At 38.8% G+C, this 22,500-nt stretch overlaps 1 protein-coding gene and 1 long non-coding RNA gene across 7 annotated transcripts in view; one reads left to right on the plus strand and one right to left on the minus strand.

The window, feature by feature from the left end:
• The window catches only part of PlexB (plexin B), a 447,139-nt gene extending 425,846 nt beyond the window's left edge, over positions 1-21,293 (plus strand). For 3 of the 6 annotated variants that reach the window (XM_068358833.1, XM_068358835.1, XM_068358834.1), the window contains exons 15-20: positions 1,096-1,158; positions 2,646-2,799; positions 3,347-3,514; positions 10,426-11,048; positions 11,368-11,526; positions 20,447-21,293. In XM_068358833.1, the coding sequence (XP_068214934.1) occupies positions 1,096-1,158; positions 2,646-2,799; positions 3,347-3,514; positions 10,426-11,048; positions 11,368-11,526; positions 20,447-20,602 (1,323 nt within the window). In that variant the 3' untranslated portion in view covers positions 20,603-21,293. The remainder of the gene's footprint in view (positions 1-1,095; positions 1,159-2,645; positions 2,800-3,346; positions 3,515-10,425; positions 11,049-11,367; positions 11,527-20,446) is intronic. The other 3 variants (XM_068358837.1, XM_068358838.1, XM_068358836.1) reach the window with 2 other exon arrangements.
• The window catches only part of LOC137627662 (uncharacterized), a 94,495-nt gene continuing 92,530 nt past the window's right edge, over positions 20,536-22,500 (minus strand). Inside the window, exon 3 of the long non-coding RNA XR_011041198.1 lies at positions 20,536-20,668. This is a non-coding gene — a long non-coding RNA (uncharacterized lncRNA). The remainder of the gene's footprint in view (positions 20,669-22,500) is intronic.

Here is a 22,500-nt window from a genome sequence, read left to right on the forward strand (position 1 = left end):
CTACAAGTTGAAATTTGACCAGGTTTCATCTAGATTTAACGATTTTACTTCTTTAAGTTATATTCTTTGAATTTAGGTTTATCCTCTAGTATTTTTGTATCTCTATATATGCATGCACTAGTATGTTGTTATTATGTAATTAGTACGTGAATACATTTACTGTCTCAACGAATGTTGTTAGGTTGCAAAGCAGCACACTTGTTTCCTCTTGTTTTCAGATGGTCAGATCAAATCGAGTTTCTGGTAGCTTATAGGAGGCCGAAGTACATTACTAAAGATTTAGCCATGTATACAGAAAAAACTAATATTCATTATATCAAAAGTGAAATTACACAACGAAACATTTCATTTTCCTTTTTTCGGCTTTTAATATCGATTGTAAATACTGGTGTGTGGCTGCGGTGGAGGAGGTGTGATTTTTAATAAATAGCAGAGGCAATGCGGGAGATGACACAACAACTTCCTCAACCTGGCGAGACGTGGCAACCTGTATATCAAACGGAAGGATTACTCTTTTAGTTCGAGAGATTTGAATGATTTTTATCTACTCAAGGAAGGAAGGATTTTGTTGCTTCATCTTTAGATAAAAATTTAAAACTTATGTTTTAGATTAAATTGTGTATCCCAAGCCATACTTTTTTTTTTTTTTTTTTCTTTTTTTTTTGCTAAGTGGTATTCTCTACGATCCCCAAGGCCGACTTAATCACATTTCCGGAATTGAAAAGAGTTTTGTTGTTCTTATTTGGTAACATATATTTGATACATTAATCATCTCCATCCCTCTTTAATGAGGAAATACTTTATACATCATAATTTTTAGTGCCAATCCTTAAAGGGAAGCACTCGCTAAATATTAACAAAAGGCCGTTTTTAAAAAAATCATGAAGTTTTTTTCCCATGAATAAAATCAACATGCAACAACGCGAAGTTGTTCCACTTCCTGAGAATAGATGGGACTTTTCCATCTCCGAACTGAGTGTTTCCTTCCGTTTGGTTAGTTTGTCCTAGATGTTCTTTTTTTGTTGCCCTCGCGCGTTCGTGTCTACCTGCTGCCGAGCCCCTGTGTAATATCGGCTTCCTATTCTCTCCTTGCAGACCATCCACCTGCTTCATGATGATCCTCACTATGAAAAAATTCCCTACCAGACCACCTACAGTGTATGTATGCCTTGGGCGCTGTACACATACTTGGTGCACACACTCAACACCTCCCCCCTCAATGAATGAAGAAATAATTAAAGCTTTAAATTCGATTCCTAATATGGTGAAGTGGTTGCCCTAACTCATGTAAACACTGGAATTTCAATGGCTTATTTTGCTGGCTCTTACTTTCAAATCTGCTATTACTGCAGTTTTTACTAACAAAAACTAATTAAATGATAAATTAAAACAAATTTTAAACATATTTCTATAACTCGTGCTTGTGGATTTTATATGCCCGTAATGGTACGGTCATAGCTGATAATACCGTATTCGCAAATAATGCAACTAAAGGCTATGTAAGAGATATCTCAACTTTCTTGAATTCTATGTACAGTAGTTGTAATCTAAAAGTAATTTTTTTTAGTCACGGTATTCCTAGATTTGTTACATTTTAGTTATATTAATGGTCGTACGCCGCTTATTCCAATAAAGATCCTTTCGCTACATTATAGTAAAATAATTAGATTTATATTTTAACGTTACCAGAGTATTTTAATAGTTACGACAATCTCTTATCTATAAGTACTTATTATATATCGTGTATTATTTACTCATTAATGGGCCTTTGCTATTAGCAGCATTTGATAGAATTAATTACGATTTACAGATTTCAGAATTATTTTGTCTAATAAATTAGTATATGTAAACTCTTGACATATGATGAATTATCATTCACGAAAATTTTTGTCTTATTGTTGATATTAAGGTGTTGGGACGAACACGGTATGACAACAGCGCCTCTCCAATCCCCTCCTCTTGTAGTTCTTTTGTCTTCTTGATTTTCTTATTTTTTTTATTTATAATAGTTTTGCTTCTTTTCATCACATGAGATCTGGTTATGTAGGTGTGAAGGAACTTCCTATAACCTCCCTCACACGAGCAACCAGTTCTCGTTTACTTTCGTTTGTAGAGCTTAGGCATTACTTCTGTTTGTATGGCAAGTTTAATGCAAATTTTAATAAAATGATGGATCTAATTATATGAGGGTGTTCTAACCCTTTAGTTCATCTACGTAAATTTGGTAACCTGTAAATTGTTCAACTTTTTGTATGAATGCCATTACAAGAGAAGTATTTAGCAGCTTCTTTAGAATTCATTCCTTAGCATATAACGCCTTATCTATTTATCCTAACCCTTTTCTCATTAGTTTCTGCCCTTGCACGAGTAGACGAAATATTTGATATTTTGCAAGTGAATTATTTGGAAAGCGCTTTTTATCGCAGTAGAAATACGCTTAATAAATTTCGCAAAAATATTGCATATTAATTTGTATGAAAGATATTGCAGTTTATTTTTTTTTTTACAAATAAGGTTAGATTTTATATTTACCACTTTTTGAAGATACTAATTTTACATTTTTTTTTTCTAGCCAAAAATGTAAGATGAAAATCCCTATCAACTGATTGTGTAGATTAATTTTCGTTTTTCTTTCTATGTCTCAGACCTTAGCGATGTACGCCGAGGAATATGAGGAGAAAGTGCAGGTGAAAGTACTTGATTGTGACACCATCAGTCAAGTAAAAGCCAAGATTCTGGACGCTCTTTACCGCAACACACCGCACTCGCTCCGACCCTCCGTCCATGAAGTTGACCTTGGTAAGCTAGGTTTTTAATTCTATTTTTTTTTAAAGTAAACCTGACAACCGAATCTTATGAGAAGTTGACGTTGGGCAACTTTCAAGTTCTTTGGCTTTTAAAAAGGCATCTCATGAATAAATCGCATAATTAACGGGGGAAAAATAAAATGTTAAAAGTGGCTATTGTATTTTACATAATAAAAATACTTTGTTCTCATGAATCTGTTGAATATTTCAATATTCTTTTGGCTACTGTACAACATTTTAAATGCAGTTTAGTAATTTACAAAAACTTAAAATTATGGTAGTTCTGCATGTGTATAAAAACGAGAAGCCCTCAATATAAAAAGCTACAAAGAGATAAAGAATGATAGAGCTGAATTGTAGATATTAGTAACATGGATAGTTCAAAATTGACACAAAGGCCCTACTCTTTCAACAGCAAAAACTTAATCAATCTAATACGATATCAAATTCATCCCCATCTTGATTCAAAGTCTAGTAGTTTAAGTTCCTTTACATTTACTGTATTAAAGCTAATCAGTGTGTATTGTGTGTTACTGCAGAATGGCGTCACGGTCGTGCAGGTCGTGTGACGTTGAATGACGAGGACCGCTCAACTCTGCCAGGCGTTGGGGGTTGGCGCCGCATCAACACCCTAGCGCATTATGGCGTTAGGGACTCTGCTGTCATGGCACTCATCCCCAGGCAGAATGATTCCTTCTCATCTAACTGTGAGTAGATATATATATATATATATATATATATATATATATATATATATATATATATATATATATATATGTATATATATTATATGAATCTTGGCTTCAACATTCACAACACTCTAGGGTAGTAGGTTGGCCAGGGCCCCAGCCACCCGTTGAGGTACTACCGCTAGAGAGTTATTGGGTCCTTAGATTGACCAGACAGTACTACATTGGATCATTCTCTCTTGTTACGGTTCATTTTCCCTTTGCCTACCCATACACCGCATAGTCTGACTTTTTTTTTTTTTTTTTTAATATTCTCCTCTGTCCTCATTCACCAGACAACACTTGAGATTACTCAACAATTCTTCTCCACTCAAGGGGTTAACTACTGCACTGTAATTTTTCAGTGACTTTTCCTCTTGGTAAGAGAAGAAGACTTTAGCTATGGTAAGCAGCTCTTCTAATAGAAGGACACTCCAAAATCAAACTATTTTTCTCTAGTCTTTGGTTGTGCCGTAGACTCTTCCACTGTCTTCGGTTAGAGTTCTCTTCCCTGAGGGTACACTCGGGCACTATACTATCTTATTTCTCTTCCTCTTGTTTTTTAATGTTTTTATAGTCACTGGGCTATTTTCCATGTTGGAGACCTTGGGCTTATAACATCTTGCTTTTCCAACTAGGGTTGTAGCTTAGCAAGTAAATAATAATAATAATAACAGTACACATCACTCCTAGCTAACGCTTACTTGTATACTTTTCCACTTGAAACTTATCCCTGTGGTTAATTCTCATCCTCCATAGCATTTCCTTCCACTCCATATAACATCTTATTCTAACACCCCCAACACTCGTAACATACAACTGAATCCTAGTATTCTTAACCAACCACAGTTTATAAACTTTATGTACTGGATTCACTCTCATACTATTTTTATTCAGAAACTTATATCCTAGTAACGTCATACTTCTCATTCACTCAATCAATTACAAATAAATTAAACCGCCTATATTCATATTTCATCAATCATAATAGATTCTTCAAATATCGTAACAACAGGCATCTACAACTCTACAATCCTCCCACTTTTCAAAAGTATTTATACTCTCAATATTCACACACAATCCCAGTATTAATTAAAGCCCGCATTGCTACGCCGTAGTCGTCCTAGCACTCTTCTTGTACTCTCATTTGCCTCCGGGGCTATCTGCTATAAGAGTAGACGTTTTTCTTTCTTTTATACCCCTTTCACTGTTTAAGCCATTCTTTCTTCCATTTCCTCCTTGACTAATTTCAAGTGACCTTTCATTCTATTATTCCTCTCACAAACATCCTCAGTTCATCATTTTCTTCCCTCAAACTTTAATCCTCGCGTTCTTTTCTTCTCAGCTCTTTCAAAGCCTACAACTCTTCCATACTGCTCTATTTCCTTCATACTTTCTGGTTCAGATGACTCGAAAGCATCTTGACATTAGTAACTAACCCCCCAAGGAATAATATATTAATGACAAGGGCCCCAACTTCATATTTGAAAAGTACTTGTGTGATTTGGTATTTTATGTATTATGTTATGTATGTACGTATAGTATACCATAAATAACACTTATGCAATGATTCCGAAGAATATTGTCGTGATGGCTAATATATTTTTTTTTCGAATAGTATTAAATTATATTTTATTTCATTCACATATTCCAATTTAGATTGTTTGTGCATATACATTGGTTATAAGTGGGCATGAGAATAATATGTACATAGATTACTGCTATGTATGGTGACCCCTAATCGTTATATTTCCTTTAGCCCTCTTCATACTCCATCGTTCCCCCATCTACAAGCGTTACGTTACGTTGTAAATAAAAAGCTCGCCTGTGTTGATGTAATCTTTTAGCTATCATGCAGCTGGGCCAAGTTGAACACTTCCCTCCGTCCCCAACAAATAACGCATCCATCTTCGTCTCCATATTATACAGCAGGTTCTCGTTTACGCATTATGTTAAACTTCCACATAAATGCAACTCTCTCTCTCTCTCTCTCTCTCTCTCTCTCTCTCTCTCTCTCTATTGATGCGGACAATATACAGTATATAAGAATGAACGCCTGTATTTTTGGATTAATTTTTTGATAACTGTATGACTGGGTTTCGTCTTTAAAGACATTTTTGAGAGTTTACGTCAGTCTTTATACTGTATATTAGGGATATAAATATTATTTATTGAAGGTTTGTTTCCTCAACTTGAGAACTGAAAGCAATATTATTCACCTTCATCGTTCATAGTTTGGAATGGAAACTGGATGCTATACTGATTTTGCAAAACTTGTAAGGAGGAACGTCTTTAAATTAGGCAAAAACTGTGAAGTAGGCAGAGGACGGAAAGAAATTTTATTTGGCACCCCTCGTGTGAAGGAGGAAAAAGATAGACTTGTTTGGCACACAGCGAAGAAATATAGTTTTCATTTGGCAGCCAATGAAAAAAAGGGAGTCTTTATTTGGGGCTGTGCTCCAAAGGCTTGACGCCGTCGTCCTTCTCTCCGTATGATTGAATTAACTTTACGACAGTTTCTTCTCGGCAAACGATGAATTTTCATGAGTGATTCTGGGGCAAAGACTTGTATATCACGCTTACTGGATTTACGACGTGGAACGCTGTTGCTGGGGGAAACGCGCGCACATCCAATTCGCCACACTTATTCCTCCTTCAAGATATCCAGAAGGAAGGGTGTAGGCTTCCTGTATTTAGTAGTTATATACAGTAGGTTGATTAGGGTCGTAAGGAGGTTGGTGAAATAGATTTAGCAAATTTATGAGTCGGAAAATATCGGGTGTATATATATATATATATATATATATATATATATATATATATATATATATATATATATATATATATATATGTGTGTGTGTGTGTGTGTGTGTGTGTGTGTTGAATTGCTTAGATTATCAGTCATTCGTAGACTTTTTTCAGTCTTTAGGAAGGACATTTTTCATCACCATTGTTCGTCCCATTAATGCGGGCAGTGTACAGTATAGTTGACGTAGCTTCGGCCTACCAATATACTTGGTGAGAATTTGGCTTTTGGTGATTACTGGAATCCTGAATTTTTACGTTTTATACATTGTTTTTTGATTCATTATAAAACGAAGTACTAGAACTTCTTTGGAAGGTACTTTCAATTTTTGTGTACTGGGATAATAGATCAGACTGAACTGGAATAGGTGTTTACGTCCTTAACTGTTAACGTTGGAAAATGCCCAAGATCGATGAGGTTAGTGGTTGATGGCTTGTGACAATGGAAAACAATTATTACCTTCATTTGTTTTCACAGTACTTTTAGTCCAGCATTCAGTGGAGATTGATTATGATGTGAAGTGTCAATTATATTTATGCATGTGTGATGGAAGTTTGATGTATAAACATTTTAGTCGAATTGTAACGGAATTATTTCTATGAAATACGTTTTAAGTCTCATGTCCTAGTCATTGCTAAAAATAAGTTTTGAGTAAATCTTTTACTTTCTGTTTGAAGAAAATGCGAAAGCCATTATTTTTTAAAATTATATGTTCAAGGCGGAAAGCGCTAAGTAGGCTGGAGAATTCTGTAGTAATTGAATTGAATTTTATGTAGATATTGACTGGATATATAGCCGTCATGCATCAGTGCGTAGCAGTTTTATAACCCGGGGTCCCGTCGGAGGAGTAGGAACCACGTCAATTTTTCATTTTTTTATGAGCCTCTTCAGTCCCATTGACCTTAACGTTATGAGGTATTTAGAGGGGACGTTGTTTTCGTAGAGGCATCGAGGTTATGAAAAGAAAAAAAGAATAGGTCTTGGGGTTGCTCATAAACCACAGAAGCTGAAGTAACAAGCTAGATTTGAATAATTCTGAAATGATTATATTTTTACCATTAGTTTCCTACTGGGTAATTTTTTGTTAATGTTTTGGTAGATAGTAACTCAAGAAATAACCCCGGGTATCTCTTTAATCATTCATTTTCTCACGTGCAAAATCCCCGATTGATTTTTTTTCGTTAGATTATGATCTTGAGCAACAGCTCCTTCCTATTCTCTCCCTTCCGCTAATCTCCGACGACCAGCTAAGGGATCCCCTTCTAGTTCGTACATGAAGCGTACCCAAAGTGAGCTGTAATTAATCATCGTCAAGAGAGCGGCAGCTCCTGTTTCTCAGTCGCCCGCCCTGGACAACGGTTTGTCCGCCTAATTACCGAACTGGTTGTCTGCAGGCAGGGACTTGGGCGGGATGGTTGCCAAGGGAGGCACCCTTGAGAGAGAGAGAGAGAGAGAGAGAGAGAGAGAGAGAGAGAGAGAGAGAGAATCAATATTATGAGTGCATTTATAGAACGGCTTCTATCATTGATATTTTATCTCGTTCTCTCTTGGGTTTGGCGAGGCATGATGAGAATTTTGGGAAATTTCTGCGATATTCTTGGAAATTTTCCAGGAGACAGGAACGTTTTTTCCATTTTTTTTTCTTCACCATAAAAGCCTTGAGGATGTTGTATTGTGAGCTTAAACCTTAGATTTTCGAATGCCGTTAACTTTTATGGTCGATGGAGTAATATTCTTCAGGTGTTCATGAGTACACAATGCGGGTCAAGTAGCGGGAAGGTAATTAAAAGAAAGAATAGACGAAAACAGACATATTGCGCTACTTCCATTATTTTACTGGGCTCCCCTTTCTAACTACTGCTCGCCTTGGCCCTCCCCCTCATCGTCCCTCACACACTCCCTTTGTTTTTTTGTTTTTATTTTGTTTCTTTATCCTCGACAGTCATGATCTTTTGTGTTCCGAGGTCGAGCAGTTTAAAAGTGTGACTGCGAAACAAATGGGCTGGTAGATTTAACATGGTCTCTCCTCTCTCCACTATTATGAGTTTCTTCAGCAGGAATTAGGATTTTATTTATTGTTTTCTTAGCGGATCTGCTTAAACTATTTTGTATTCAGTTTGTATTATCGAAGCTCCACCTCTCTCATGTTTTTCATGATCATGATTTTTTAACGCTGAGGAAAATTCCTTTTGAAAGTTTTTAATTAGTAGGATATATTTAATCCATACAGTGTAAAGGAATTGTTTTTCCAGTGATGCCTCGAGTCGATGAAACTCACCCACTCTCTCTCATGATTGAACGAATAGCCAATATCTTTTATCATGCTTTAATTTTGTCCATATTGACCCACGAAGTCATTTAGCGCTGAGATTCAAGTGAGGACAGGGACGTTGCTTAGACTAGAGAATAATACCAACATTTTACTGCGTAGATGTATTCTTACACAAGCACATTTCTTAAATTTAGAGAGAATAGTATTGTTATTTTTTTAATTTCGATGTATAATATAATGCACTTCACTTCGGAAGAAACCATACCAGGCTTCTCCCTGTATTGTAATTAAATAGAAATAATGGTATTTCCTGTCTTAATTAAACTGATCAATTTGACATATGATGGTTTACAAAGCCATTGGTTTATGTGTATGTATAGAATATAACTGCGGTCAATCATTATATCGTATTTTTTATTATGGAATTTGGCTATTCTTAGGTCACTTCCTTTGAGATTGGTTGTTAGGAATATTGGTTCTTGGCAAATATTTTCTTGGATATTATATTTATTCCCGGGTTTTATCGTCAAAGGCACAGTCCGGCGCAGCAAATATTGAAGTGTGTCTTAAACAACGTCGTAGTCTCCTTAGTGAACGAAGAATGTCTCCCCTTTGATGTGTTACGGCGCGCCATAGTTAAGATTGCTTCATTAGCAGCTTTATGGGAGTAATGTGGAAAGAATCTGTGGATATGTGGTGTGGAAATATAATGGCACCGTTGGAGTCCATCTTCACCATTTGTCAGGGCTGAAGACTAATGGAATTTCCGTCGTTGTGGCCATTTTGCGGTCCGAGAGTCCCATTGGCAAAGGAATGATAGCTTGATATGGGTACCAAGCTCTATATAGTGTGTACCTCTCTAGACCTTGATGAGTACTTTACTGCGCTTCCGTTTTTGGTTGTTCCGGCTTCCCTTTTCTTTCATCACTATAAATCTGCCATTTCTTTGTTCTATATTTTTCTATTACTGTGTAAATCATTTGATGCTCATTGCTTATAGGATGCAAAACGTCGATAAAATTTTAACGCGTAAATTTGCTTCCGCAATCTGATAATAAAGCACCCACAAACTCTACTCGGTTCTGTTCTGTGTATATATATATATATATATATATATATATATATATATATATATATATATATATATAATATATATATGAGAGAGAGAGAGAGAGAGAGAGAGAGAGAGAGAGAGAGAGAGAGAGAGAGAGAGAGAGAGAGAGAGAGAGAGAGAGAGAGAGATTCTCTAATTAAAGCGGAAAACTTTGCCATAGTGTTTATAAGATTGTCCCTCCCCATACATCCTATCATTAGAACACTTCTTCGGGATTATGTAAATGGTATGTAAGTCATGCGAAAAGGCTTTGGGTTGAGTTTGTTAGGGTTCCCTTTCGTTTGGACTTTATTTCTAAGTGTTTGACAGTTTGCAAACTTTAAAATACGAGAAAGTTATAATGTATTATGATTAGTTAAGGTGATGAGTACAGCTTGAAATTTACTGAATCTGTTTAAATTGTACATGAAATATTGGAAATAACCAGAGGTGGGCTGGTGGGAATTATGAAATATTGGAAATAACCAGAGGTGGGCTGGTGGGAATTATCGATGTTTTAATTACATGGGTTATTTTTTCTCTAATGAAATAACTTGCGAATTGTAGTTCAGTGAAAATTATTTTTGGCCCAATTATTCAAATCAGGTGTAATCCCTTGTTCAATTAAATATAACGTTTACCTGATTGAGGTCTGAGTTACAAAGCTACAAAAATATTTTTTTTTTTTTACAAATATTTTCCATGTTACACTGTTTCAGGTACAGGATATTATTCCTACGCCAATAGCGTGTCCCCCTTAAATTCACCAGGTGGAGTGGTTGAAAGCGGCGGAGACGGTTGCAGTAATACTGTTGGTCGAGGTGGTGGCACTGGCGTTCAACCGTACCACATGGTGAGAGTGGCTGAGGAGAATGCATCTGGTACCCTTGGTTCGTCCAGAGACGGACGTGACCGTACTTACGGCACTCATAAGGCCATTCCCGAGATCTTCTTGACCCGGCTGTTGTCCACCAAAGGTACCGTTCAGCAGTTCGTAGACGACTTCTTCCGCACAATACTGAGCGCCAACGATGGTCTGGCGCCAGCGGTGAAGTGGCTTTTTGACCTCTTGGATGACGCAGCACGCGCCCATGGCATCAATGATCCTGAAGTGATTCACGCTTGGAAATCAAATTGTCTACCGTTAAGGTTCTGGGTTAATTTCATCAAGAACCCTGATTTCATATTCGATATCGGAAAAACACCAACAGTTGATTCCTGTCTGTCTGTAATCGCACAGACTTTCATAGATTCCTGTTCGACGACTGAGCATCGTTTAGGAAAAGATTCCCCTTCCAATAAATTACTCTTCGCCAAAGATATTCCCCGGTATAGAGCACAGGTAAGAAAATTTTTATACTTGTGTGTTCGTTGGATTTGGTAAGATTTTACAAAGGTAGTCCTAACAAAATTATTGTAGCTTTTAAATTCTAAATGCTCACATCTTTCAAAATTAGTGGAAAAATTTACATCAGTAAAAGTTTATCACACCAAACAATTGTGTATGAGTAGGCTATCCAGTATTTTGAGCTCTTGATCCATCAATCACAATTTTTGAAATGGAAAAATATTTTTAGCAATTAAACCATATCTTTTTATCAAGTTTTGCATCAGTTTCGTAGATAAACCACTGATTTTCAACATTTAATAATCTATTACAGGTGAAGAATTTCTACAGTGATGTATCAACTGCGCAGCCAGTAAGTGATCAAGAATTAGGTCAGCATATGCAACAGCTCTCAGCGGCACACCTGGGGCATTTCGATAACTTAGCTGCACTTAAAGAACTATACATATACGTCACCAAATATCACGAACTGGTAAGAATATCTCCATCAGTTATTAAAATTCCACTTATATTAGATAATTTGATATCTTTTAAGTGCATGATGTGTTTATTTCTATTTATGTAGTAAAGGAATGAAAACAACGAACAAAATTGTGCATATTTAAAATGCAGTTATCAAAAGATTTATTAAATTTTGCCAAGATATTTTTTTTATCACTGCAATTACGGACTGGCGTGACTTTTTTTTTTAATGCAAAGTTGAAATTAATATAGCATTCAGCGAAAAAACTAGCTCCACTTAATACATATAGATGATATATATAGCCAGTTAAGTCATATTTTTCAATTAGCAATCAAAGGTGAAAAATACAAAATATGTGTTAAAATTTTAATTTTCAAGTTATATAAATATTATTACTGGTAACACACGCAAAAAAAAAAAGCCAGAAACGTATGATTTAGAAAAATATTTTGAGATTGTTCTGCCGGTAAGGAATTTTTTCAAACAAATTTTGTCTATATATATTAACTTACAGCGATTAGAACAGTAACAACGCCAATAAAACTAAATTTGAACTAAATTTACTGGAAAGGTAGCATTATTTTTTCATGAAATACCTCTTGGGAGAGATTTGTATTGTTTCGAATACACTTTTAAAGAGATTTATGCAAATTTTATAAAGGCACTAATATCTTGTAGTTATGAGGCATGTGTTTTGTATCCTTGATGAAGTGGCTTTCAAGTTCACAATTTACGAACTTTACCGAGATTGTAGTCTGGACAGAGGGATGAAATTTTAGATGGAGGTGGTGGATGTTAGATTAGATTGATTTTAGGACATTCTTATCTTGGCTTCCCCCATAGTACTTGGGCACTGAATAATCTATCTCACAGGTCACAGCATCAGAGTCTATTGCCCAAATTCATAAATCTAGTCGTAGTTTGGTGTTATGTATTGCCTTCTAATACTATGTAAAGTTCTGGCTATATGAAGTGTCTGTATGGTATAATCAGCAACACTCTAGGAGGTTTACATCCATACTTTTATTTAAAAAATCTCCTAAGTAAATCTTTTGGCATCTTTTTACTGTGATGTCTTTCATGTTTTTGTGGTTGTGGGAACAGAGTATTGACAGTACATCCATAACAGGAGCACTCTGGGAAATTTATTAATGCCTCTTCACCACAAAAGAGTATCTCTCCAATTGGGTTTAATGGGGTGCAGATTGTAAAGATATCTCTCATATCTAAATGGATTGTGAATTTGTTTTGCTTGAGCTTATCTAGTTGTGGTGAAATCATGGATTAAGAGAGTACTTCTTGATTACATTTGTGCTATGGATGAAGTCGTGAGCATGCTGCCTCTCATTTCTTATCTAACTCTATATGGGGGTAATTACATGTAATATAGTCAGAGTAGTATCCTTTATCTGCAAATCTTGCTAGCAAATGACAAAATTAATCTGTTTAATGGTTTGAAACTAATGAATCTCATAGTTTACATAAATTATTTTTGAAATTTGTTGTTTATTCCTTTAAAAATATAAATCATCGTTCTTCCACTATAGAAGAGACTCATAAATAGGAGGGAGAAAGTTCCCATTCCAACTGGCTGGAAAACCAACCAGGAAATCTCTGGCTTTGCTGCATGTGACGGCCTGTAACTAAAGCAAACTGAATTCACCTTTCTTGAATCAGGTCCATGATGCTGTACCCCTAACAGAGGGGAAGATGCGAGTGACATCCCTCGGGTAATGGGGCTGTGAAGGTCTGCCCTAAGAACCTGTGACAGACAAGTTTCTCTTGAAAGCCAAGGAGGTTGCTGTGCTCCTGATCTTTGTGGGCCTTGATGCAAGTATTCCTCAGATTGGGGAATATAACCTCAACCAGGAGGCATTTGATATTTTCTTCTTGGTTTTCCCAGTGATAATAACACAGGTTCTGCAGGCAAGGTCACACTATCTTGGAACGCTTAAGATAGCTCCTCAATACTTCAACAGGACACACAGTAGGAGCATCAGTTACCTTAGGTCTGAAGGATTTTAAGTCTTAGCAGTAAGCTCAGGGAGGAATCGCAGAAAGATCTTTCTTAACCAGCTCGAATGGGTGATGTCAAGGATGAGAAGGAAGGTTGTTGACATTCAGGGTTAGGTCCCATCCAACGAGTGCCTTAGAAATTCGTATGGGGCTTTTTCAAAAGTGCTCTAAAACTTTTAACAACATTCCACGTTGGCAGGCCATCCTCGATTGGAGGGCAAGACTGCTGAAAGCTCCGTATGAGTTTTGAAATATCTACCGCATTAAGTCTAAATTTAGAGATTCACCTCAAGGCGAATGATATCTTTATATCACAGAAACAGAAGACTTTTTCCTTACAAGGGTATAAAAGAAGAAGTCTGCTACAGGTAGAGTGGCTTCAAGTAAATGAATACTCTCCTCCCACAACAACTACGCAGACAAGCCCAAGTTCGCTTGGTAGACTGAGGACAAGGATTTTTGGAGGGATCCAGACATTTATGTTGAGCTCTCTTGAGAAACTGCTGTATAGCTTCCACGTGTGAATTCACAGGGATTATTCTGTACTTTATTGCGGAAAATTCAGTGCGAGTCTGCTTCAGATGTAGAAGACACGGAAGCTCCCGAGAGAAATCCACTAGTAGAGGAGGTGGTCTGAAAACCACTCCTGTGGCAACATCAGAAGGGTGGAAAGTGTGGGCATCTAATCCATCCCACTGATGTTGAAAGGAGTCATAGAACACTGCTGCAAGATCTGGGACTGGACAACAGTACATGGGAAGCTTTGTGTTGAATAAGGTTGCAAAAAGACCGATGCTTGGAGACCTCCACAAATTCCTTTGTCACATTATATGAGTACTCAAAATACCTTTCTCCACCAATGATCCGAGGCCTCCTGCTCAGCTGAACTGCTGTGAAGTTTCTTCGCCTGGAATGAAATGGGCTGAGGGAAGATTGCATTTTCCTGTGACCACTGAAGAGCTACCACTGATGTAAAACCGAGCCACCTTGTTTTCAGGGGAGATCGCAAAAAAACTAGCTCCGACCACTTTCTTGACTGCTAGCTGAGGCGAGCTCCCTAACTTTCAGTGCTACTGCTATGGCAGCACCCTTTCCTGGAGAAGTCCTACCTGGATCAATTTCAGGTCCCATTGCACGTTCTCATACGTAGTCTCCCCCCCCCCCGGTACCAGGTGTTTTACTGAAGCTAGGTGTACTGAACCTTCAATTGTCGAGCTCGAGGAAATGGAAGGCACGGCAAAGCTGGGAAGATTTTCTCCAAATGTGAATCTATCTCCATCCCAAAATAGATAGTACCTTAGTTGCAGATAGGATACACTTCTCCAGATTTATCACTATCCCCAGATCGTGATAAAACTCAAAAGGTCTGTCTCGGTGATCCAAAAGAGTCTACCAAGTCTGTTGGGTCACTCAGTCGTCCAACTAATGTAGCAGACGAATGCCAATGATGTTGGACCCAAGACGATACCAGTCCAAAGACCCTCTTGTAAGGAGACCTGCGGAGCTGTCAACAGACAAGACGACCTTTATCTGATATATTGGTGACTAGACCGTCTACTATATTGGAGGGCTTGATGAAGTCTTTCATGTATGACAATGATCCTGTTGTGAGGATAAAGAAGAGGGAGAGAGTTACTGAATGGGAGGTGGTACCCGGATTGCAGGATATGGATAACGGGTCCAGTCTTCCGAGATCTGCCTTGACCCTGTCTCGACTGAAAAAAAAAAATGTGCAGGCTTCTCCAAGATGGTACTGTAATGTAGAAGCCTTTGTCAAGTATATTTTACCAGGAGTGGAAGTAGGGGTGGTCTGCCCCTACTTGAGGTAGAGGTTTGGGGGTTGTGAAAAAAAAAACAGCCCTCTGCATCACTGAGTCTTGCATTTTCTTCCACCAGTTCTTTGTTGCTGCAAACCACATCCTATGGGAAGAGAGAGATTGGTACTTCAATGATGCATTTCTCAAGTTCATGCAGTCCTCCCATTGGAATGTCAGCTGGATGGTTCCTGAAAAAAAATTACTTTCTTCAAGGCTTTTTCTTCTTAGGGTTTGAAAGATCCTCCGTGCTTGCTAGGTAGTCAACTAAGTGCTGGAAGCTTTCTGCCAAGCTGAAAGATACGGGGACGGAGGAGAGCCTTTCTAAACCACCCAGGGTCATCTTCGCTACAGCTGGATTTATGGGGAGGAGGTGAAGGATTCCTGTGTAACACTTGGTAATAATACTTCCTTTGCTTAGTAGGCATGGGAGTAAGATCAAGATTCTCTCACCCTAGTGACTGACTGAATTGTACATAGCATCACTGAGAAGGTTGACTACTGATACGTTGAAGTCTTCTTAGAACCTGCTGGGGGAATATCTCCAGCCGAAACCTCAGACTCCGTCTAAAAAGCTCTCTCCTGGTCAAGGTCACATTCTGACTCTTCTGGTTCTGAGAAGAGGACTTGAGGTGAGGGTCTGCAATCTACCACAGGGTTCATTGGGAGGAGCAGATTTCCGCTTGGTTAGGACGGAGGGGAATTACACGAGCCCTAAACCCCTCGGGTCTCTCAGTTTGGTGATTAATCCAACAAAGTCATGGGGAATCTGTTTGCACATACCTGTAGCAGAAATCTCTGTATATGGATAAGGAGCCTTATGCTAGTGAAGTCTGGCATCCCCACATGGTGGTGTTGCAGGGACTTGATTCCCAGGATGTTTCTTGGAACGAGGTGAAGGGCTTTGAGGTGTCTGGGTGAAAGAAAAGTGGATGTGGACTGGGCCAAAACCGCTCTGGAGCACTTATCTCTTACAAGCAGATGGCACTTTTCAAAGAGAGAGCATCTTGCCTTTACTTATCTCTCTCTTGTGGGTGAGGGTTCCAGTTCCCTAGAATGGTGATGTTTAGGAGAAAGGGAAGGACTCTGGCATCTGAGTTGTCTGCCTGAGGGTCTTGATGATGAAATGCTAGAGTTAGATGACTGATCACAAGCGTAGCGTGAGGGGTGGTTGGAGGAAGTCGAGCGATAAGCAAGCGTTCTTGAGGGCAAGCCGGGTAGGAGCGTCATGGTGAAGAGTGCTCTGGATTACAAGGATCAACTCCGACTAGCATTCTAATCTCGAGCGTTGAGAAGGTGTAAGAGCAAAGGACGAGCAAGAGAGAGCCCATAGGCGAAGTGGTGGTGATAATGATGACAGCAAATTCTTCGATAGGGGAACTGGAGTGCTAATGTCGTTTGTTATCTCAGAAGCCTGCAAGGAGATTTACAAGAGGGAGAGTTCTTCTCGCGCACCACATGAGAAGTACATGAGAAGTAATGCGAGCATGAGCTTCTCGAATCAACAATCTAATGAAAAAAGACAAGGCATTCTTAGACATGGGCATCGAGGGTTTCCGAACTGCACACCACCATCTGAGTTACCCCTCAGATTCTTAGTCCTGTCCACATAAAGCCGTAACGCTCTAACTGGACAGAGTACCCTTTCTAATTCACCGCCAGCCAAATCAGAAAGGTTAGAAATCTCGAAGGATTTGGGCCATGGCCGAGAAGGGTTTTCATTCTTGGCCAGAAACCCCAGTTGCAAAGAACAAATGGCTTTTCCATTCTGAAAACCAATGTTCCTGCTTAAAGCGTGTACCTCACTAACTCTTTTAGCAGTGGCACGGCTAACCAGAAACAGAGTTTTCAAGGTTAAATCCTTAAATGAAGCAGAGTTAAAAGGCTCAAATCTGTCACTCATGAGAAATTTAAGGACAACATCCAAATTCCAGGCAAGGGGAGCTGTTTGAATCTTCTTGATTGTATCAAAAGACCTAAGCAAATCTTGTAGATCCTTATTTAGAAAGGTCTAGGTTCCTGGGTCTCAAAACCGTTGCCAACATACTCCTGTAACCTTTAATAGTAGATGACGAGAAGTTATGTTTAAATTTAAGGTCCAAGAAAAAATCTGCTATCTGGGTAAGAGAGGTACTGGAAGAGGAAATCGCATTAGTCCTACACCACTCTCTGAATAACTCCCACTTGGACTGATACACCTTGATGGTTGAAGACCTCCTTGCCTTGGCTTCCTTCTTCGAAAATCCTCTAGCTCTAGCGAGTTTTTCGATAGTCTGAAGGGAGTCAGACGTAGAGCTCGGAGGTTTAGATGATTTCGGGCCAAGTGAGGTTGTCTGAGAAGATCGGGTCTCATCCATTCCAGTACCTCTGGAAACCAGCTCCTTGACGGCCAGAACGGAGCTATCAGCGTCATTCTGGTCTCTTCGTGGGAAATGAACTTCTGAATCACTTTGTAAAGAATCTTGAATGGAGGGAAAGCATAAACCTCCATGTGTGACCAGTTCATCAGAAAGGCGTCAATGTGCAAGGCTTCGGGATCCGGAACCGGAGAGCAGTAACACTCCAGCCTTTTGGTCTTTGCGGTGGCAAAGAGATCCACGAGAGGTCGACCCCATAACCGCCACAGACTCTTGCAGATGTCCGGGTGCAGAATCCATTCTGTGGAGAGAACCTGACCTCCCCTGCTGAGTCTGTCTGCGCTCACATTGTTGACCCCCCTGGATGAATCGAGTCAAAAGAGTCCCCTTCCTTTCCTCTGCCCAAATGAGAAAGAAGTCTTGCAATCTCGTACAGAGGCCAAGAGTGGGTCCCGCCTTGTTTCACAATATAGGCCAGAGCTGTCGTGCTGTCCGCATTGACTTGGACCACTTTGCCCCTGATCTGCTTCTCGAAGCCTATGAGAGCCAGATGAATAGCCAAAAGCTCCTTTTGATTGATGTGGAGAGATGTTTGCTCCACCGTCCAAGTTCCCGAAAGCTCCTTCTTCCCCACCCCGAGTTGGAGGCGTCGGAACACAACACGAGGTCTGGGCTCTTCTGAAGTAAAGACGAGCCTTCTTTCAGTCTGGGCTCGTTGTACCACCATTGAAGATGAGACTTGATGGAAACCGAGATGGGAATGCAATCCCTGTCGAAGTTGTCACGAACTTCTCTAATGATGAGAGAGTCCCCAGAAGGCTCATCCAATCTCTTACGGAGCAAAGATCTCTCTTCAGGAAAGTTTGGACTTTTAGGAGGGCTGCCTGAATTCTCACCGACGACGGAAAAGCCCGAAAACTCCGACTGTGAATCTCTATCCCCAAATAAAGAATCTCCTGGGAATGGAGTCAGTTGCGATTTTTTCGAGCCCACCAGAAGGCCCAGTTCTCTGGAGAGATCCAAAGTCATCTTGAGGTCCTTCAAACAACAATCGGCTGAGGAGGCTCTTATCAATCGTCCAGATACAGAGAGGCCCTGATTCCCCTCGAATGCAGCATGCTTGCCACATTCAGCATGATCTTGGTAAACAATAGAGGGGCCGTGCAGAGTCCGAAACAAAGAGCCCTGAACTGGAAGACCTTGTTTCCGTCCATGAACCTCAGATAACGTCTGCAGCTGGGATGAATCGGAAGGTGGAAATAGGCGTCCTGAAGATCTATAGAGACCATCCAATCGTCCTTCCTCACAGCCGCCAGAACTGTTTTCTGAGTCTCCATAGTGAACGTCTAATTTTGGACGTAACCATTTAGCACACTTACGTCCAGAACCGGTCTCCACTCCCCGGAACTCTTGGGTACTAGGAAAAGGCAGTTTTAAAACCCCGGAGACGTAACATCCTGCACTTCCTCTATTGCTTGCTTCTCTAATAAAAGAGACGTCTGAAGACGCATGGCTTGCTTCTTCGGTCCCTCTCTGTATTTGGGCGAAAGATTCACCGGATCTGTGACTAAAGGAACCAGGAAGGGGATCTTGTAACCCTCCTTTAACACTTGGACGGACCAGGGGTCCGCTCCATTTCTCTCCCAAGCCTCCCAGAAGTGAGTCAACCCACCCACTGCTGTCTGAAGGAAAGGGCAGTCAGACTTTACCTCGGCCGGACTTGCCCCCTCTGCCTCTAGGTTTCCTTCCTTCTGGTTTGAAAGAGCCTCTTCCAGAGGACTTCCCACGAAAGGACTGAGGTCGAAAACCAAAAGAGGATTCCTTAGGCTTACGAGAGGAAAACGACGACGGCAAAACTTTCCTTGTCGTATTAGTAACTAAAGTCATGCCTGGCCTTCTGCGTGAGGGCAGTGGCCACTTCGCCTACCAACTCTTGCCGAAATAAGGTATTAGCCAAAGGTACGAAAAGGCGGCCCGTTTTCTGGTAAGGAGACACTCCTGCAGAGAGAAAAGAGCACATCGTGGCCCTTTTCTTGAGGATTCCAGCCGTGAACAAGGCAGCTAGCTCGTTGGAGCCATTCCTCACACCTTTGTTCAAGCAGGACATCAAATGAACCAGTCCACTAGTGTCCGTATCCGTCATATCTGCACTAGAACGACCATCATTCTTTTAGACTTCTAGGAAGATCCCAAAGGTGAAGAATCCCTCTTGTCCTGCTTCCTCCTGCCAAACTACATCCACTGGGAGAATAGCCTCCTCTCCCTACACAAGGCTCCACTCATGTCAGGCAGGATACCAGCAGTAGTCCCCATGATATCACACCATCAGCAGAAACACAGCTTAAAAGAATAATATTGTCAAAGCATAAACTGCCAAAAGATCCCAGACGAAGTTATCTTCTCTGATGTCGTATTTCCAGCCTTCGCTTATTCAATTCTTATGGTTAAGAACGATGGTTTATTTAAATAATGTACATATCAGTCTATATATTTCACATGATAAACCGAGTTAGTATGACAAAAAATAAAAAGTAAATTTTATGTGTACTTTTCACTACGTTTGCAGAAATCTATATTTCTTTAAAAGAAAAACATTAATCAAAAGCCTTGTAATATTTTATCTTACCGTGTGTGAGAGATATCTTTAGAATTGTTGTATAAAACTCACTGCTTGCATAGGGTTCGAATATTTTACCTGTGGAGAGATTCTTTGTAGTAAACACTAATTTTCTTTCTTTACAGATTTTAGAGTCTTTGGATGCTGATACCTATTGCCGGAAATTAAGCCTAGCACATCGATTACAATCAATAGGGTACATTTTGGAGTCGTATAGCCATGCTGGTCCCTTAGCGCCCATGCCTCCTCTGCAACTTGCTGGTCAGCTATCAGAATTATGAAGGGACGCTACCCCCTCCCCGCCATGTCAAGGAACTCTGACCAGTCCTCTCCTGTAGTTCCTCATCCTGTGGAAAAAAAAGGCGAGGGAGTGGAGTTATTGTTTACAAGAATTATACACATATAATCTATAATGGAGAGTATATATAGCCAGGACATTTATGGAGAATGCTCTTCCATTGTGCAATAATATACGAAAATGAAGTGACAATGTATAATGTGAATTTCATGTGTGATTTGCATGAATTTGGCTGAACTTTATTTGTTTTAACAAGGAAAAAAAAAACTTATTAAAAGGAAACTGACTGAATTCTTAAGAATTATCACGGTGATTTGTGTATATAGCATATACATATATATTTAAAGTGAAATGAAAACGCAGTGTTTTTGACACTTAGACAATTAAGAATTCTTTGCCTTTTGTATTGGCAAACTGAATGTGATACTTTGAATTTTCATATTTATGTGTTAGTCGCTGTGGTCTAGTACTAGTGCCTAAGGATACAATGTTCCTTCGTACTCCTCTCACACATACTCATCAGTGCTTAACAAATCACATATTTCCACGTGTTGCTTTAGTTATTTACTCAACTTTTACTGGCCATTTTGCATCCTCCAATATATTATATTTTCTTTTCAATGACTGCCAAAAAATTACTCATCATTACTGATGACTTGCGGATTAATATTTGAGCGATGCTCTCCAAACCTGTTTGGTGCTATGCCATTTTCAAGTTATCGAGCGATTTAGGACACAAATTTGATTTTCAAAATGACCCATATGGTGTAAAAAAAAATCCGAGATTATGGGGGTACTTAGTACAGACCTCTGCATTAATTTACCTAAAAAATGCATGGAAACATTTTTAGCACAATATGCACAATCAAACACTTTTTAGCGGATGGTCTTGGGATTGTCAAAATCTATCATTTCATTACTGAATGCAAACTTATTTCCACTCTAGTGTAGAATTTGATCCAGAGCTCGAGTACTATTAACCCCATTATCTTGTAACGCTCTCCATTTTCCATCCAATGTCACCCTGTCCACTAGTCGTCTTTATTTATAATATATAGGTTTGTCTAATATTCATCAAATTTGATAATACAAATTTACGTCCTAACAAGACCCCCTTCTGTTTCTAATATGATTTTTATTTCATTATGATTTTCTAAATGCTATTTTGGAGGATGTTGGTATATAAAATTACATATGATCAGAATGCGGTTTACACGAATGATATGACTTTTTTTTGTTCTCAAAGGGGTTTATGTACTTATGAAGAACTGTATTACTGACTGAGCCATGAAGAAATCCAATTTTTTTTTTTTTTATCAATCTTTAATATTTTTTTGTAAAACGCTTACGAGTTGAAATCCTCGTATTAGTCAACATGAATTTATATATATTTTATGATTTTTAATGGTGAATATTTTTAATTGGTTGCTTTTCAACTTTTATATTAGTTGTCCGTTATATGATTGTTAGTTTATCAGTATATCTTGTTACTGTAGTGGCTCGTACATATTTCCCCTTTTCCCCCTCTGTGGTCTAGTAAAAGTGTATGTGCTATGCAAAGTCACCTGCTTTAGTAAGATGATATTAAAAGGTTTAAACTAAGATGAATATGGGGACATTGTAAATTTGTACAGAGAACTTTTGTTAATGTAAAGTATTTTTGTAAATGTGTGTATGAGGGCATTGTGTAAACTCTTGCAACTTTACTACCAATAAAGTGAGTGCCAAGAAAAATATAAAATTGTATTAAAAATAACCTTTACAAAAAAAAAAATATTAATCAGTGGAATATTTTACGATAAAACTTCGTTTGCCTGTAGTGTTAATAAGACTATTCAGCAAAACAACATTTAAAGATAACTTTACCCGATTTAAAAACTG

The sequence above is a fragment of the Palaemon carinicauda genome, chromosome 35, assembly GCF_036898095.1.
Source record: "Palaemon carinicauda isolate YSFRI2023 chromosome 35, ASM3689809v2, whole genome shotgun sequence".
Lineage (NCBI taxonomy): Eukaryota > Metazoa > Arthropoda > Malacostraca > Decapoda > Palaemonidae > Palaemon > Palaemon carinicauda.